Source organism: Microcaecilia unicolor, chromosome 3 (genome assembly GCF_901765095.1).
Source record: "Microcaecilia unicolor chromosome 3, aMicUni1.1, whole genome shotgun sequence".
Lineage (NCBI taxonomy): Eukaryota > Metazoa > Chordata > Amphibia > Gymnophiona > Siphonopidae > Microcaecilia > Microcaecilia unicolor.
Window position 1 is genome coordinate 197,797,188 of NC_044033.1, and position 18,337 is coordinate 197,815,524.

General features: G+C 43.7%; 1 protein-coding gene across 6 annotated transcripts in view; it reads right to left on the minus strand.

The window, feature by feature from the left end:
- DNM2 (dynamin 2) overlaps positions 1-18,337 on the minus strand; it is a 64,692-nt gene that overhangs the window by 43,075 nt on the left and 3,280 nt on the right. For all 6 annotated transcript variants that reach the window (XR_003941497.1, XM_030197033.1, XM_030197032.1 and 3 more), the window contains exon 2: positions 874-947. Coding sequence is in view for 5 of the 6 variants with exons in the window: in XM_030197033.1 (XP_030052893.1) it covers positions 874-947 (74 nt within the window). In the remaining variant the exon portion in view is untranslated. The remainder of the gene's footprint in view (positions 1-873; positions 948-18,337) is intronic.

The window sequence follows — 18,337 nt, forward strand, 5'->3', positions numbered from 1 at the left end:
CCTGCAAAGCTCAACTGAGGACCAGCTCACCAACTGGACTAGGAGCAAATCACTCAGAACCAGTGGCTGAAAAGTGTGTCCATCCACCTGCTGGAGATAGAAAATTCTGAGGAGCTGGAACAGATGCCAAGAGAGAGAACTGAAAACTGAGACCCACTGCAAAATGTACAAACCTCTGATGCAGCAGCCATATGGGCAGCCTGCTGGTGGAAGGACAATTCTCCCACAGGTTCTGGAATAGTGGGAAGCTACATAACAGAAGGTGCTGTTACTGAGGTGACACCAGAATTGTTCGTTTTATATGGCAAGTGAGAAATCCGAGACTGATGTGTTGCATAGTTTTTGATATGGGAATGAAGGGTAGGCAAATTTACACTAAACGTCAAAAATGAAATATTTACATTGTTCATTCAGCTGTGAATTTTAGTTTTCAGTGTGTCACATACACGAACAATGTCTGCCAGGTGTGTCACAACAGAAGAAATGTTGAGAACCACTGCTCAAGACAGAAGCTGTGGACCAATTCCTGACATTATGTACCTGGTGGAAAGAAAGCTCTTACAATCAGGTGCATAGGCAGGGGGAGGAAAAAAATTAATCCAGCCCAGATACCCTTCAGACAGCCAAAAATGGACCTCATAGCAGCATTTGTACAACTAGGCCACAGAGAGGCATATTTTCAAAGCACTTAGCCTTCCAAAGTTCCATAGGTTTCCATAGGTTTCTATGGAACTTTGGAAGGCTAAGTGCTTTGAAAATATGCCTCAGAGTGTCTGTACTATAAGAGAACGGCTACGCCATTAGTCATGGGTGGGGTTTGCACATTGTGTTATGGCCAGGTGACCGTTTAACTTTGCTATCCGCTCACCATACCTGTTTTTGAAAAGATGAGCTGGAGAACTAGAGGACGACGGGTGACAATTCCAGATCCACGGGGAAGGAAATCCCTGAAGGGTAAAAATCAAGAGCAGCAACATTAGCAAGGCCAATGAAGAAAACAGCATTTGTGCTTCAGGACAAGGCAGCCGGAGACTGACCAGGCATTTAATATGCTTATGGTTCGTTGATATTTTGGTTAAAAATCATAGAACAATAATAACTGTGACAAACCTCACAAATCAAAAACTGCCCAATTCTCATCTTGTCTTGTGAATTAGCTAATATGCATCTGTTCAAACATCGGCAAAACCTCTCCGTCAGCTGTTCTTACACCTTAGTAAAGAAAGGTCCCCTCAGTTTTTCCAAACCTGGAATTATCTGTTGCCAGTCTGATCAGTTATCAAAATGTATTTTTTTTTACCACGACAAATGTGTTTTAAACAAAACGTCCAGTACAACTTGACCCCTGGCTTGGGAAGCTATTGAAAAACTTGAATTTCCTGACTACACGGATCAATTTTTTTAGTGACACTTTCTTCATGTACTTCTCCTACCGTCATTTAACAGTAATTTACTAAATCCTAACAATAATAATGAATTACAGAAACATAAGTGTAAAGGTGTTACTATCCCAGCTATCTGTGAAATGAGGGAGGGAGGGAGGGAGGGAGGGAAGGACAACTGAAAGCTTATCTGATTAAAAGTTTATTAGTGATCATTTTTTCTGGTATCCATTTCTCTTCATCATTGTATAATAGTTAATACTTGCGTTAACCGCTTTGAACCTATGACTGGGAGTTAGCGAACTACAAGCACAGTTACCAGTCATGCAAAACAGTTTTTCTGGTGTTAAAATGCTCATTTCATTTTTCTCAAACAGGATTTTTAAATCTCACTATATATGACCAATTAATTCCATGAGTGCACGAGCTTTACAATCTCAGCCATGTGGCAGAACGGCCAGGATTCCCCCTCCAGTTAGCTGTTTCCAACAGGATAATGCCAGAAGTAGCTGCCATAATATACATTAAATAACGCATGCATCCTTTCAGACTTCTCTGGAGACGAACCTGATAGTACCGCCCCATATCCAGAAGGCAGATGAACATGAGACCAAGAGGAATGCTGCAGGGCTGCCCCAGTCACACAATGACTCACTACAGGGCGTGAACCGAGAAGCGGCAAAGCCCGATGCCTCTTACTGCCGAGTGGCCTGGTTTCCTTACACAGCTCCCCGGGGAAGGAAGAAGCCATGCAGGTAGTTTACAGGTGGAGACCTTTAACTAGGACACAGCTGGAAGTGCAGAGATGATACTGGTTATTTGTGTATATTTACTTACTTATTGGGATTAACTGCCTTTATGAAGAAGATAATCGCACACAATAGTAAAATAACCAAGCACAAAGACAATAAATGAGGTAAACTAGAAAATTGAAACCTAATAGAACTACTATGAAACAGTATCAAAAATCTACACATTTAACAGCACTGGAATTCAAATACCAAAGATATAATAGAAAGTTAGCATAATACTAATGATACACTTAATAAGCATGCATGAAAACATTCAACTAGATGAAGAGGAAAGGGACTGAGGGGAGGAAGATGGAGGATAATCAGTAAAGGAAAAAAAAAAAAAAAAAAAAAAAAAAAAAAACATACCGCATCACCAGAAAATAAAACAAACACGGACAGGCAAAAGGAAAGCAGCAAGCCTCTCTCTGGAAAGAGCTGCTGTACCGAGTCAGACCAAAAAGGTCCATTAAGCCCAGTATCCAGACGACTGCCAATCCCAATGGACAAGTGGAGTCTTTCCCCAGTCTATCTGCCTAAGAACAGCTTTAGGACTTTTCCTCCAGGAACTTGTCTAAACTCTTTTTATGTTACATTTGTATCCCACATTTTCCCACCTATTTGTAGGCTCAATGTGGCTTACATAGTACCGGAGAGGCCTTTGCAGGCTCCGGTGTGAACAAATACAGGGTGATGTTGTGGTAAGATCAAGTTCATGTGGCACAGCCACATTAGGGAATCGGAGAACGGAAGAATTGTGTTTATGTCCATTACGTGCTTTAGTTTGGTTGTGTTGCAGAGATTAGGCATTTAAGTTGGATCAGTAGGGTATGCCTTTTTAGTGATTCTCGGAAGTTTAGGTGGTCGTATGTCGTTTTCAAGGCTTTTGATAATGCGTTCCACAGTTGTGTGCTTATGTAGGAAAAACTAGATGCATAGTAACTGTCTTGACTGCATGAAGTTGAGTAAAAAAACTCTTCTCCAATTTATTTTAACCTGCTACCTGTTAGTTTCCTGGTGCATCTTCTAGTCTTATACTGTCTGAAAGGATAAATAACGGGTCCCTATGTACCTCTATCACATCCCCCTCAGCCGCCCTAACCTCTTTAGTCTTTCCTCATAGGAAAAGTCGTCCCATTTTTTTTTTTGTTACATTTGTACCCCGCGCTTTCACCACTCATGGCAGGCTCAATGCGGCTTACATGGGGCAATGGAGGGTTAAGTGACTTGCCCAGAGTCACAAGGAGCTGCCTGTGCCTGAAGTGGGAATCGAGCTCAGTTCCTCAGGACCAAGGTCCACCACCCTAACCACTAGGCCACTCCTCCACTCCCTTTATCATTTTGGTAGCCCTTGATTGAAACCATTTTCAAACTCTGCTATATCTTTTTTGATACGGTGACCAGAACTAGAGTGATACAAGGAAAATAGGATAATTCTTCTATTTGGTCTCGATTCCTTTCCTAATAATTCGTTCGCTGCCACACATCGAGCTGAGGAGTTTGACAACTAAGATCCTTCTCCTGGATGGCGACCCTTAGTTGGGATTCTTTTTCTATGCCTGTCACTTTGCTTTAATCCACGTTAAATTTCACCTGAATCATTGTCTCGCCTGTGAACCTGATCACTTCACCCCTTTCCTTTTGTAGTTCAAAGCACTGGCCCTGGTAAACTCACTATAACTTTCACCACTGAGAAACTTACTGTTCAGCTTTACTCTATGTTTGCTTTTAACCCATTTCCAATTTAAGACATTGTCTCCTATCCTATGACAATCTCTCAGGAGGCTCGTGAAGGACTTTGGATTTCCTGGCACTGTCTCGACTGGCTCACCCTTCTCATGTTTAACACCTTAAATAAAAAATGTATAAGGCAAAACTTCTCATCTGGTGGCTTTGTCTATATTTCCAGAATGGTTCCTACCACATTGACCGGCACCCACAACAGAGTCACCAGTGCTCTTTAATTAAACAAATTGGTTCACCCTGCAGTCCTCAGACCAATACACATCTGCTCTACCTTGCCATCCCTCCTCTGAAATGTTCACCAATATGACCATGTTATTGTACACGGGAAAACCAGGCCCAATATTTATTTTAAAATATTTATAAACCACACCATCTACAATTCGGCGGGGGGGGGGGGGGGGGGAGGAGACAGAATACAAAGGAAACATACATAATTCTATAACAATACACAAAACCTTAAAAAAAAAAAAAGCAGCTACAAAAACATCAAATACAAATCATGAGCATCCAAAGTTCAAAACAAATACCCAGCCAACTCTCACTAATCATCATGTTAAAATGTCCACTGCGTAAATGTGTTATACAATACCCCTTATGTTTTATCCAGTGCGTGACACATGCAGGAAAAGCTTTTTGAAATAAAAGTAACAGATCTCAAATTGGGTAATGCATTCCATAAAGCTATCCTAACCACAAACATACGGTCACGATTAGTCTGAAGACTAACTGTTTCATGGCAGTCAGCCTGGAACCCATCTTCTCCTGCTTGCCTTTATGAACTGTTGACGCTTTACACCGGAAATACTCATGACTTTCCACTTAATCTGTAGCAGCTCTTCCTGGGCCTGGCAGAAAAGTAGATACATTTCATCAGGCAACCCCACCCTGTGCTATGCATATCACCCTCCGAAAGCTGTAGGTGTTGAGCTGGTGCAACTGGTTAGGAAGGCACCTCCTTAGTGAATTGTTCTTGGTCAAACACACAAAAGCTGTTTCCATTTGGGATCCTCCACTAGCATTCACAGCCTGGTGATAAATGTCGGCACATTATACACATCTGTTCCATGCACCTCCAAGCGCCTTCTGCCCCATGAAGCAGTGTACTGATGTTCAGGTTACTGCTCTAGGGGTTCCACTAACACAGCTGTTCTGCAGTCAGTTGTGCTGTCTAGTTCCTCTTCTTCGCTCTTCTGTTTTTGAGGAAGCACGTAGAAGGGAGATGGGAGAAGGGCAGAGAGAAGAACACTTCCCCCCCACCCCACACACATTCTCACAGGGTACATCTACCCTGGCAGAGAGGCCTAAAAACCCTACCCCTGCCCGCACCTACCAACCTAGGAGAACGGCTCAAGGACTGATCTCCTGAGGATCCCTGTATAAGCCTGTAGATTGCACGCCGAGAACTAGGACCTCAGCCCTATCAAAGGGCAATGCCCATAGGCCAGGCTCCGTGACAGCAGCAGAAACCATCAATTAGTCCTGGGCTGCACTGCTCAGACATAGTGAAGATGTCACTTGAAAGCTGCTCTCCTCTACCAGGAAGACAATTTGATCACTCTTGGCTTCAAAGCTCTGCACATGTCCATCACCTCACGCCCGGAAGCGAAGCTGCAAAGGAGGAGAACAAGGGTTCAAAAATCCCACACATCCTCCCTGTGACCTTGAGATAGTCAGCTTAACCCTCTGTTGCCTCAAGTGCAAAATTTAATTGTAAGCTCTCCCAACATATGGAAATACCTAGCATACCTGAATGTAATTCATCTTGAGCTACTATTGAAAGGCCACAAATACCCTTCCCTACCCTCTCCTCCTCCAACCTAGGCAACAGGGTCTTCATGTCATCCTTCATCCGTAGACAGCCATGATTTTAGGGGGACGCAAGTCTCACTCAGATTACTCAAGCTTACTCTTGTTTCTTGATCTGTCTGTAAAATAGGTTGCCTCTTGCCATTAGATCCATCGATGACCTACTGGGTTTTTGGAAGGCTGTAAAAACTTCTGTTCTTGGAAGATTGTTAGAACTTATGATGAGGAAATGCTGAACTGAATTCTGAATGTTCAATATATACTACTGCAATTGGAATGAAATCATTTCTAAAATTATTTGTGAGTAGTGCTCAGTTAATCCACCCTCCCAGCACAGGAGGCGTAGAGTTCCACCATCATTGGACGAAGCTGGAAGGAATCAACATTAGTATAAACGATCTTACAACGTAATTTTGAAAAATACCAAAACGTACTTATCTTGATATAGAAAAATGTCTCTGCTGACCAGCTTGGCTACATCTTCCTCTAGATTTGAAATTCAACACCGAAAAAGGTCCCAAGCTGCACCATCTTCGTAAACTCAGTTAACAGCAGATTAAGGTAGAACAAAATCCACTTGTCTTGCAGGAGAAATCAAACGCTTAGTGATGTGCATAAAAACAAAAAACTAATCCTCAACAGTTCACAAAAACAAATCCATATACTGGCATCGTGGGAGGAAAGGGGAGGCGAAGGGGTCCCCGAAGTATATATTACGCTTCACACAAACGTGAAATCCCTATTTGCAAGAGTTGAGTCTGCTTCTCAGTACTATGCTATACAGGGATCTGTTGAAGTTATTAAACCATTAAGCTTCCTTGGGGGGGGGGGGGGGGGGGGGTTAGGAATAAAGGTTTTTTTTTTTTACCAATGTCTATATTGTTGGCTAAGTTGTATTGGAGCTAAAGGTTTTAGTTATTTGTGATTTGCACTTATTCATCAATTAAATTGTTGAAAACTAAAAATAAATCCATAATCCATAAATGGCTCTTTAAATAAGACAAACATTTTCCAATCACAATGTCATTCTCTAGTTCGTGCTCCTCCTACACCCAGGTGAGCGCCTCGCTGCCCTGCTCTTACTCCTCCCACCTAGGATGCAGACTCCAGCTCTAATGGGAAGTGACCACTATTCACAAATATTTAAAGTATTTTGTTTATGAAGCAAAATTTTTTTTTTAATTTCATTCCCATTGCAGTATATCTTAGGTTTTTCTCCATTATTTTTGTATTGGACGTGTTTTTATTAAGTCAAGTGTTGTATTAGGTTTTATTATTATGAAATGTAATTTTGTAACTGCTCCTGGGTATGGTTGGGAGGCAGACAAAAAAAAAAAAAAAATCAAGTAAATAACCGAGAAATTATATACCTGCCTCTCCTCCCAGAGCGCTTCCTGCACACAACCAGCACTAGTGATACCTACCGCAACCGTGTCATGAAGAAAGTGGATCTCTAAAAGGGCAGGGGGGTTATGAACATGAGAAGGGGAGCAACCTGAACTGGCTGGCTCAATGCAGCTGCTAATGAACTTCACACACCATGAACAGAAGACCTGAAAATTCCCTGCCAAGCTCCGAGGCCATCAGCTATCCCCAGCCAGGCTCACAGGGACCAGGCCCCTTGAGGCAGGGTTCTGCTGTACTGCTGGAAAACGGACCCGGCTTTAATGGTCGTTATAAATGAATTCGGACTGTTCCAGTGGGAATTTCACAGACCATGAGATGGTATGCAATCCCTGGAAGAACAGCCAGTAATGAGCTGGTTCCTGCCACCCATAATAAGTCAGCATAAAGGTGGCCATTTCCATCACTCCACAGATCAGGTGAGAGATGAACACCAAAGGCCTTTTCAAAATAACCAATCCGTGCTTCATTTCTCAGGACCTGCCTGCTTCTCCTCTCAGGGTAATGCAGCACTTGTGCTGTTAAGGGGGTCTAGGGTTGAACACAAGTTCGATCCCAGCACAGCTCCAGAATTCAGGGTTAAGGTTTTGCTTAGGATTTTTAAACTTGGCATACCTTACCCTCCCCATTATCTGCCCTATCACCACCATATACCCAATAAGTACTGAGCACATACGACTCCAGCAAGGGCACTCTCTGGATTACCAATGTCATGCTAAGAGAGAGGTCTGGACATTTCAGAAGGACTTCAAGACATATCCGTTCGGTCAGGCACAGGATTAATGATGGCGGGAGTAGCCTCCAAAATAGTGATCTTCACTCATGTGTCAGGATATGTGGAGTAAGATCCCAGTCCCTCAAATTTGCATTGCTGTTTTGTATTTTTACGTGTACTTGCAACTTCAGTTTACTTGTAGCTATAGGAAATGGGATTAAATTGAACCCTGCAAAACGGGAGGCCACCCGATTTTCTAGTAGCAGACTGCCCGCAGCTTTTAAACCAGTTAGCTCTCTGGGAGTATCAGTAAATAGTTCTCTTTTTTCCAGCGTGATCTGAAAAACTTTCTATTCTCTCAGACTGTACCTTAAAAAGCAAAGCTTTAAAGATCCAGTGGTTCTCAAACCTGCCCTGGGGGACCACTCGCCACTTGCTTTCTTAAATTCAGATACAGTTTTCATCTGCACCCCTTCCGCCAGGAGGCGATTCCACTAATTCACCACCTTTTCCGTGAAGAAGTATTTCCTCTGCAGTCTGTCCCTGTTCACCTTCATCCTATGCCTTCTCCTTCCACAGCCTCCTTTCAACCCAGGCTCACCTCCTGTGCCAATGAGGTATTTAAATGTCTCTATCACCAGGTTTTCCAGGATATTCCTAATGAATATGCATGAGAGAGATTTGCATGCCTAGTACCTCCGTTAGAAGCAAATCTCTTATACATATCCTGAAAATTCAACTGGCTGGGGATCCCCCCCAGACCCACTGCCTTAGACTATTTTAAAATTGTTGAGGGGTCTTCAACTTTTGCAGGACACAGTATAACACTAACCACTGACCAGTCACCTCTAGTATGTGACCACCACAGGCTGTCTCTTGCAGAATTACATCTAAAATGTTATTTCTTGCCCAATCAAGCCTTTCATATGGATTTGCCGCTATACTCGAATTCTCTCGTTACTCCTTAGTGCCCTTCAGGGTCCCAGGATCATCTCAGGCTCGTCTACTCGCTGTTTTTCCCGCTTCTAAAGTGTAGACTGGACACTACCCTTGTATCAGGGGTCTGGGAAGAAAGGTGGTTATTTCGCTAGCAGCCTTGAGACCCACTAGATTTCCTCCCTCCCTTTCGTCTGCACGATATCTACAACTTTTTGGGTAAAGACGCTTGTTCTACACTTTTCCCTCCTCTTTGTTGTTATTTCTTTCACAGAGGTATTAATTTGTGTCTGGTTTGTTGTTTGCTACACACTTGTAATGTGAACTGCGCCGATGTGAATGTTTATCAATGCATTTAGAGCTTTAACAAATAGCATATTTTACTATTCAGCCAAATAGTAACAATGGGCATTGAGTTTTAACAAATAAGCAACGAGCAATCAGAGAACAAGCGTTTATTTCAGTAGGATTTAGCACAGTAAAGGCCTAGATTATTTAAATTGTTATTCGGCCAAATATGAATATTGAGCTTTAACATAATAAAAGCAGCAACGAGAAATCAGAGATCAAGTGTTAATTTCAGTAGGATTTAGCACAGTAGTGTCCTGGATTATTTGTATTTAAATTTAAAATCACTATTTTATGTCAAATCGAATATTCGATATAGCCCTAACACATCCTATATAATAAAAAGCACCTCCAACGTTCTGAAGCTGACTCCGTGGCACTAAACCTTGAAGCATTCGTGCTCTCTGAATTGACGTCAGTACTTCTTGGTATGTCACACACAAAAGTTGACCAACCAGAGGTGGGAGGGCGGGCGCACAGCGGTGAATGGATCGATCGTTCAGCGGACCTGCATGGCAGAGGGAAAGAGAGTTGGCCGGTATCGTTAGGGACAGAGGAGAAAGGAGCATCGCTGGGTGGCTGGAAGGGGGGGGGGGGGGGGTCAAGGGAAAATGGAGAACCGCTGGGTGGCTGGTGGGCAGAGGACAAAGGACAATCGCTGGGTGGATGGAGGGGGAGCAGGGGAGAGAAGAGCATCAGTGGGTGGCTGGAGGGGGGGGGGGCAGAGAAGAGAGGAGAATCGCTGGGTGGATACAGGGGTGGGGGCCAAGGAAAAAGGATAATCGCTGGGTGGCTGGTGGGGGAGCAGGGGACAGAGCAGACACGCTCGCACCCAGCAGTCTCACTCTCTCTCTCACACACAGTCACTCGCACATTCACTCTCTCTCACACACAGTCACTCACACACACAGTCCGACAAAAACCTTGCTAGCGCCCATTTCATTTGTGTCAGAAACGGGCCTGATTTACTAGTAATAAGAAGGATACCTTGCCTTGAAATGTTACAAATTAAACATTTCTTTTAACCTCATGGAGAGGAGAGTTGAATAAGGCACCATCGCTTGCAGCAAGGATAATATGGGAGACCACCAGGGCTCCGTTCAAGCCTAGAGGTGCCCCAGAGGTAGGTGTAACACTGGACTGGAGGGGAAATGTTGACCGTGTAAAGAAACCAGCCCTGCACCCCCTCATGTACAGTCTACAAACTGATGTCACCAATTCCACTCCACTCAGATGAAGGTTACGTCTTTCCTCGCTTTCGGTGTGTGGGCATCACTTTTCTTTTTATTTATTAGGATTTATTTACCACCTTTATGAAGGAATTCACTGAAGGCGGTGTACAGTTAACAATATATCAAACATGAGCAATAGACAATTACAGCAGTAAAAATATTCAAAAACAATACAAAGTATGGCATGGTATACTACTTACAATGTCAACACAATACATAATAGAACATTTTAATAGACAGCGTAGGGTACAAGCAAAGATGTAACATATAGATAGGTAAGAAAGTAGAAAGTTAGAAAGTAAGGTGATCGATTTAAAGAAAGTTGCACATGAGGCTAGAGAAATGGTTCAAGATTGTAAGCTCTGTTGAGCAGGGACTGACTGTCTCTTCATGTTCAAGTGTACAGTGCTGCGTACGTCTAGTAGCGCTATAGAAATGATAAGTAGTAGTTATCTCAGCTGGAGCAGGAGTAGATAAACATGTTCTGCTGCAGTATATGCAGCCTGAGTACTTGTGCGTGTGAGTGAGATTAACAAGTTACTTCCTTCTTCCAGTAAAGGCCTGGAATTGAAACTTCATCAAGGTAAAACAAAATTTCTTTGGTTAGATCAACCTAACATCATAAAGGTAAAAGACTTGTCTTTTGAGAGTAATACCTTGAGTTCACCGCTGGCTGGTACATTAGGAGTTCAATTGGGCAGTCTGCTAACTATGTTAAATCAGGTTAATAAAGTGCTTAAGAACTCCCTTTCTATTAAGGAAATTAACAGCAATACGTAGACCATTTTGGAAAGCAACAAAGACTGCATTATTGCAACAGTCTAAAGTTGGTCACACGTACAAAGTCCTAAAAAAGCTTCAAACCATTTGAAATCTTGCAGTCCGTTATCTTTTCTCTAGGCAGGAAAGAGCATACATCTCCTTCCCATGCTAAACTTCATTGGTTACCAGTAGCCGCAAGGTCTTATTTTAAATGACCTATTATGTTTTTTAGGGCACTATATTTGGTTGAGTTTTCCTTTGTTAAATAGATGAGTAGATCGGGGTCAGCTAGTTTTGTGTTCCTTCAATGGCTATGATTGAATTCAGGAATCAGTTGGCCTCATGCCTATTTTATAGGGGCTTCTTCGGTTTGAATTCACTTTCCACGACAATCAGCTCATCTAAGGATTATTTGACTTTTAGAAAACTATTGAAAGCATTTCTTTTGTAAAATTTGTAGGCTGAGTTTTTGAACTTACTGTACTTAAATTGTAAATTCCTGAATTGTCTCAGTTCTTAGTCTTTTGTATTTCTCACTGAACTGCAAAGGCTTTTGCGGAACACAAGATTAATGAGTAAGTGGTTCAGATGAATCACTGTAGCATCCCAAAGCATTGCTCCTTGTGCAGAGACCAGGCTCACCCACCCCTCACCTCCAGCTGCACAGTATGGTTTACCACTCTCTCCAACTGTCTCCATCTGCTGGCCAGGGGGGCATAAATCATTTGATGTGGACTGGTTTGGACAAAAAGGAATAGCTATTGTTAGGTCCTAAAGAAAAGGAAAAAAAAATGACAACCTCCTCCTCCTCTACCCCGCTCCCCAGACTCCATCTTACTAAATCCATTTAACCACAGCATGCAGAGAATTCAGCTACTGGGTGGCCCAACTGACAAGGAACATTTGTACCAAGCCTGGTTGGAAAATCCCTTTCATAAAACACTTCCTAGCAGGCAGAACAAAAAGTGTCTAAGCTACTCACTGTAACCGGTGCTAGTTAAAGTTTAATTAAAGAATTACAGCTCTGTTCAATAAGGACCTCGATAAGGTCTGGGTATTCAAAAGCTGCAATACTTTGGTATAATGGCTCATTATATCCAAAATGGGACACCAACGTGCTTTACGATAATAGATAATAGCAGCTCAGCAGAAGTGACCACACTGCTGCCTTTGGAGCGAACGGGTTAGAGAGAGAGTTTCAGGCTTCCACTGGAGCAAGAACAAAGCCAGCCTTATTCTGCTACGCCTGGTTCGCTGAGGAAGGTGTGAGGAGGTGCAGTGCCTCAGCTGCAGAGGGTTCTGTGACAAAGACCTAAAACACAATTAGAAACCATTTCTCCGAAAATGGACATCAGCTCCCCCCCCCCCCCCCCACTAGACAAGGCAGATACAGAGCACAAGGCGTCCAGAGTTAATGGTGTGGTACTCAGACGGCTGACGGGTCACAGTATCAATACCATGCAAGCAGACTCCCATCGACTCTGCAAAGGAGGCAGTCAGAGGACTGCAGCTTCTACTGCTACTGATGAGTTGTACCACCGTACAGAGCATCTCGTGTCCGAACACAAATCAGCAAATCCTGCAATAGGTGGGAATGTTTTTGAAAGCATCGATGCATTTACATATTGCAATAAGAACCAACGTAAATAAATGCAATTTACAAAGTCACACACCAACCACACAATAAAAAAAAACAAACATTTGAAATCACACAGCCCTACTCACTGCATTAACTCCTCAACAGAGCCCAGTCCACTCCCACAGTAAAAAAAAAAAAAAAAAAAATTTCATTCAAGATCTAATTATAACCTTAAACCAACTAGCATCTCAGGGCCAGATGCACTAAACTTAACAAGCCAAAATGGACGCCCATCCAAAAAAAAAAAAAAAAAAAAATGTGCATTTTGGCCAATCACAACGCGTTCAGCCTAGCTAAACACACTGTGATTGGCTCAGAGACTTCCAGGTCTCAGCTGAGTGAAGCACCGCCAAAAAAGACGTTTTTATTATTGCGGGGGGAGGGGGGGGGAATGACGGCCAAAATGGACGCCCATCTATAAAAAACATCCATTTTGGCCGTCATTCCCCCCCCCCCCCCGCAAGAATAAAAACGTCTTTTTTGGCGGTGCTCCACTCCCAATCACAACGTGTTTAGGATTTTTATTATTGCGGGGGGGGGGGGGGGGGGGGGGGGGGGGGGGAATTGACGGCCAAAATGGACGGTTTTTTTGGATGGCCGTTCTCAACTGCGCTGTCCTTTGGATCGAGCCACATCGGAGGGGGTGAGCAGTGCGGTGTCTTCGGGCGGCACAGGGAGGCGTATTTGGCATGCGCAGAGCAGCCAGCATAACGCTTGGCTGCGCTGCACATGCTCGACCGGCCGACTGCTTAACGATGGAATAGAGAATGCAAGTGAGCTACAACGAGCAGCTCATTTGCATTCCCTTTCCTTAATGCATGCCCGTTCCTTACCGATTTGCTAAGGGAATCAGTAAGGGCTCTAACGATTCTTTAAGTGCATTTGGCCCTCAGTCTACTGTTTAGGTGGCATCACAGGGAACATCCAGGTCTGCAACCCCTTCCTTGCACACCCCACCCCCTACTGTCAGAGCCTCTAATAATCATCTTGAAATATAAAAATCACCCCTCCCTTTATGCCCAAAAAGCCAAAACCGCAGGTGTCTGGCCCAGCACCATCCTTTTTCAGCAGCTGAATCCTCTTGCTCGATCTCCCTGTGAATCCTGACACGAATGCATTGCAAACATCTAAATTGAAAGCGACTAAAGCTAATCTTGCCCTAGTCAACTAATCTTTGGTTAGATAAGATTTCAATCCTCTAACCACTGGCTCACCACCGAAATGTGATTCTCCAAATCACTAGCGCCACCCCGCAAAACTCTAACCTCTTCTGGAAACAGTTATGCGACTCCACAGGTCAGGGCCCGGCACAGACAGACCCACAGCTTGACCTTCACTGCCTCGCAGTTGGCCCCATTACGTTTCAGACGACTGGTCTGCAACCACTGGTTTCCAAACTGCCATACCCCCCCCCCCCAATCTGATATGGGCTGCTGGAAACATTCTGCCTTCCACTAAGACTAGTCTCTTATGGAGCTAAGCTTTGAGAGCATCCCACAGCAGGACGATTTCTACACATAATTTTCAGGAATGTCCTGCTACAATAGGGGAAAAACCACAACAGCAACTGATTCTGCTCAGCGGATGAGCACTCTGCCTTCTGAACATTTAGCAGCTAGGCTCAGAGCCCATGTAATGCAAATGTGAGTCAGAGAATGAGGAACAACATGCACTGTTAGCGTCCCCCCCCCCCCCCCCCCTTGGGGGCAACGTGGGCCAGGACAGAGGCTTTTCCAGGACAGTCAGAGGCTCTTTCAAGCTGCTTAACTGCCTGCTAAGTTTATTCATTCTCTGGTTACCCAACCCATGGGACCACACCAAGGCCAGAATGCTCAGGACTTTGCCTCAATTTAGGGACAGCAACATCCCCTCTCCTGTACTGGATAAGGCCCTTAGGCTCATAGAACAGGTATATTAACCCAGAACAGCAGCCCCAAAAGGGAGGACAAGTGATCCTATTGAAGCAAAAGAAAGCTAACTTTCTAAATCCACCCACTGGTTCTCAGAAGGTATTATCAACTGGCAGGCAGGCAGGCCGGCCAGCGACAACGCCCAGAGGATGAGGTCCACACCTCCAGGAAGGCAGCTACAATATAAAGAAGGAAAACAGGAAACTCTCCAGCCCTGAATGTCTCTGTACAAAGTACAACCATACACCCCGGGGAAACATGAGACATTAGCAGAAGCTGAAGGGGGGGGGGGGGGGGGTGGTCGGCTCTGACCTTTCAATTACCTGGGTGTGGCTGCTTGCTCACACTCAGGAAAGTAAAGAGAGTTTGTTGAACACCCAGAAAGGTAAAATCTGGCAGGTTACAAACTCAGGACCTGAGAAGAACTGCCACATCCATTAAGCGGGGCAGGGCCTGAAGGCACAAGCACTGCTGTTTAGGGAACTCAAGGGCCTTCATCTAGTATAGAAAGGCATTTCGCCAACAGCTAAATATAGACACGGGGCAAATGAAATACGAAAACAGGCATCGTTGGCAGCAGCGACCAGGAGAGTTCAAACATATAGGGGGGAGAAACAGGAGGATCAGCAAAGATATAGGATGCAGGAAGCAGCTGGGCCCAGACTGGTCTTATCTGCCGACACCTTGGCCTTCCAATTGTCGTCTAATCAGAAGCAGTCGGTACCTGGCATCTCACCGACTCAGACTTGAAAATAAAACCAGGCGGTTACCAAATAGACAAGATAGGAGGAAAGCTTTTCTTGCCACAAGACATCCTTATCCATGCAAGTGCTTAAAATATGGTGGAATTAAATAAGTTCTCTTTAGCCTGGAACAACTGCGGTGCTTTGTAGATGGCAAGCGAGATCCGGGAAAGAAGAATGCAGGGTGTTAGATCTTTATTTTATTTTTCCACCTACTTGAACTCTGTTCACAACTCCGCCTGTCCAAGGTCTAAGAAGGCTAATGTTTTCTTTTTAAAGATTCCGGGGTTTTTTCTTCTGGATTCCTTAGGTAGTTTTCTTTTGGGGAGTCTTCATACCTTAAAATTGCTATTAGTTTTGCATGAACAAGTGGATACTTCTGTATTGTATTTTGTTGAAAGTTAAAAATGAAAAACGGAACCAAGTGATGCGACACTGCCCCAGCACTACTGTCAGTATTTCACAGTCTTGAACATTACCATCTCAAAAGATTTCTACACACAGACACAAGGCATTTGTGGTTTAACAGCCCGAACTGGGCACAAAGAGGTGCCCAGAGAGAGAACAGCACCCCTTCAGAAGCCAGGATGATACCTGGAAAGGCTTCTAACAAGGACACCATTCCTCAAGTGCAAGGAAACACTTGGGGAAAGGATGCAGGAAGGCCAGGATGTGAACATATCAAGGAGCCCTTTGGCTGGTTTTCAGCAAGGCTCCTCTTACAGAGGAATCTTAGCAACTCTGGTACCACAAAGAAGTGGCGAGCATGCAAATCGCAGCACTTGCGGTCACAGCCTGGAGGGAAATCTCTCATGTCAAGCATTGGCATGCTTCTGCCAAAAACCCAAGACAAGCTGTTAATCACACAAGACTGTCTGAACTATTATGTACTTAAATTATGTACTCAAAAAAAGATATATTAGAATTAGAAAAGGTTCAAAGAAGAGCAACTAAAATGATAAAGGGGATGGGACTCCTCTCATATGAGGAAAAACTAAAGAGGTTAGGACTGTTCAGCTTGGAAAAGAGACGGATGAGGGGGGGATATGACTGAGGTCTACAAAATCCTGAGTGGTGTAGAACAAGTAGATGTTCCAAAAGTACAAAGACTAGGGGACACTCGAGGAAGTTACATGGAAATACTTTTAAAATAAATAGGAGGAAATATTTTTTCACTCAACAAATAGTTAAGCTCTGAAACTCTTTGCCGGAGAACGTGGTAACAGCAGTTAGCGTATCTGGCTTTAAAAAAAGGTTTGGACAAATTCCTGGAGGAAAAGTCCATAGTCTGCTATTTATCGCATTTGTATCCCACATTTCCCCACCCATTTGCAGGCTCAATGTGGCTTACAATATTCCATCATGGCAATCACAATACAAGCGTAAAGAAACAGTTGGTATTACATAATGAACAAGTGTAATATAATAGATATAAGCAAATCGGTATATAACAGTCATAGTATCAGGAAGTAGTGATGTGCTAAAATTCCTATTATAGATCATTATGGTATGCCTTGTTGAAAAGAAAAGTCTTTAGTGATTTTCGAAAGTTGAGTAGGTTGTGAATAGATTTCAGGTCAAGAGGCAATGCATGCCACAGCTGCGTACTCACGTAGGAAAAGCTGGACGCATGTGTTAGTTTGTATTTTAGACCTTTACAGCTTGGGAAGTGAAGATTTAGGAATGTGCATGCTGAACTATTAGCATTCCTAGGTGGCAAGTCAATAAGGTCTAACATTTAGGCCGGTGCATCTCCATAAATAATTTTGTGAACCAGTGTGCAGACCTTGAAGACAGTGCGTTCTTTAACTGGAAGCCAGTGTAGCCTCTCTCTCAGGGACTTAGCACTTTTTTTTAAAAATAATTTATAAAGGTCTTTTATTGAGCATTGACATAAATACATATCAATCCAAACATCAACATAAATAAAGCATAAAATAGTGCTAAACATATACCAACCCTCTGGATCATCATAAGCAAAAATCCAGCAACACAATAGTCAATGCCGCAACAAGTATCCATGAAACCTCCAAATTTTTAAACAGTTTAAGTTTTTGTTAGTTATAGAACCCTCCCTCCCACCGTCCCCCACTCAACCCTTCCCACTCACCCCTCCCTACCCCTCTAACCCTCCACCCACGAAAACTAAGGGGTTTAGCACTTTTATATTTTCCCTTTCCAAATAGGAGTCTGGCTGCGGTGTTCTGAGCCGTCTGAAGTTTTTTGATGATATGCTCCTTACAGCCAACATATAGTGCATTGCAATAGTCTAGGTGACTAAGCACCATTGACTGTACCAGGTTGCGAAAAATGCCTCTTGGGAAGAAAGGTTTTAAGCTTTTAAGTTTCACACATTGCTATTGAGGCAGACCTGGGAAGCAACTGCTTGCTCTGGGATTTGTAGTATGGAATGTTGCCACGATTTGGGTTTCTGCCAGGTACTTGCAACCTGGATTGGCCACTGCTGAAAGCAGGATACTGGGCTAGATGGACCATTGGTCTGACTCAGTATGGCTATTCTTATGTAAGCAACTGGAGCTTCCACGATGGCCCCCTTGAAACATCAACTTCGCTGGGCCAGGATACAGTCCCGACTATAATCAAGACATATCAGCACATGTTCCAAAATGTGCTGAAAACCTCAGCACAGTGGGGATCATGTCTGGCCTGGCTGTTGGGGGACAGTGAACAGAATAGAACTACCAGCAGCAGGCAATAAATTCTTTAACTTGCAGCTATCGGTAAAGAGATCTTCTCGAAGGGGCTGGGGGAGACATCATGCTTTACCTCTCCAATTAAATACAGCCAGCAGGTCACAGCTCTGACCAGTGTAAAGCACCCGCTGGGAAGTCTGGGGTGGGGTTGGTTCTTTTGGTCTTACTGTTTTGCCATATGGTATATGTTTCATTGTACCATGCTAAAA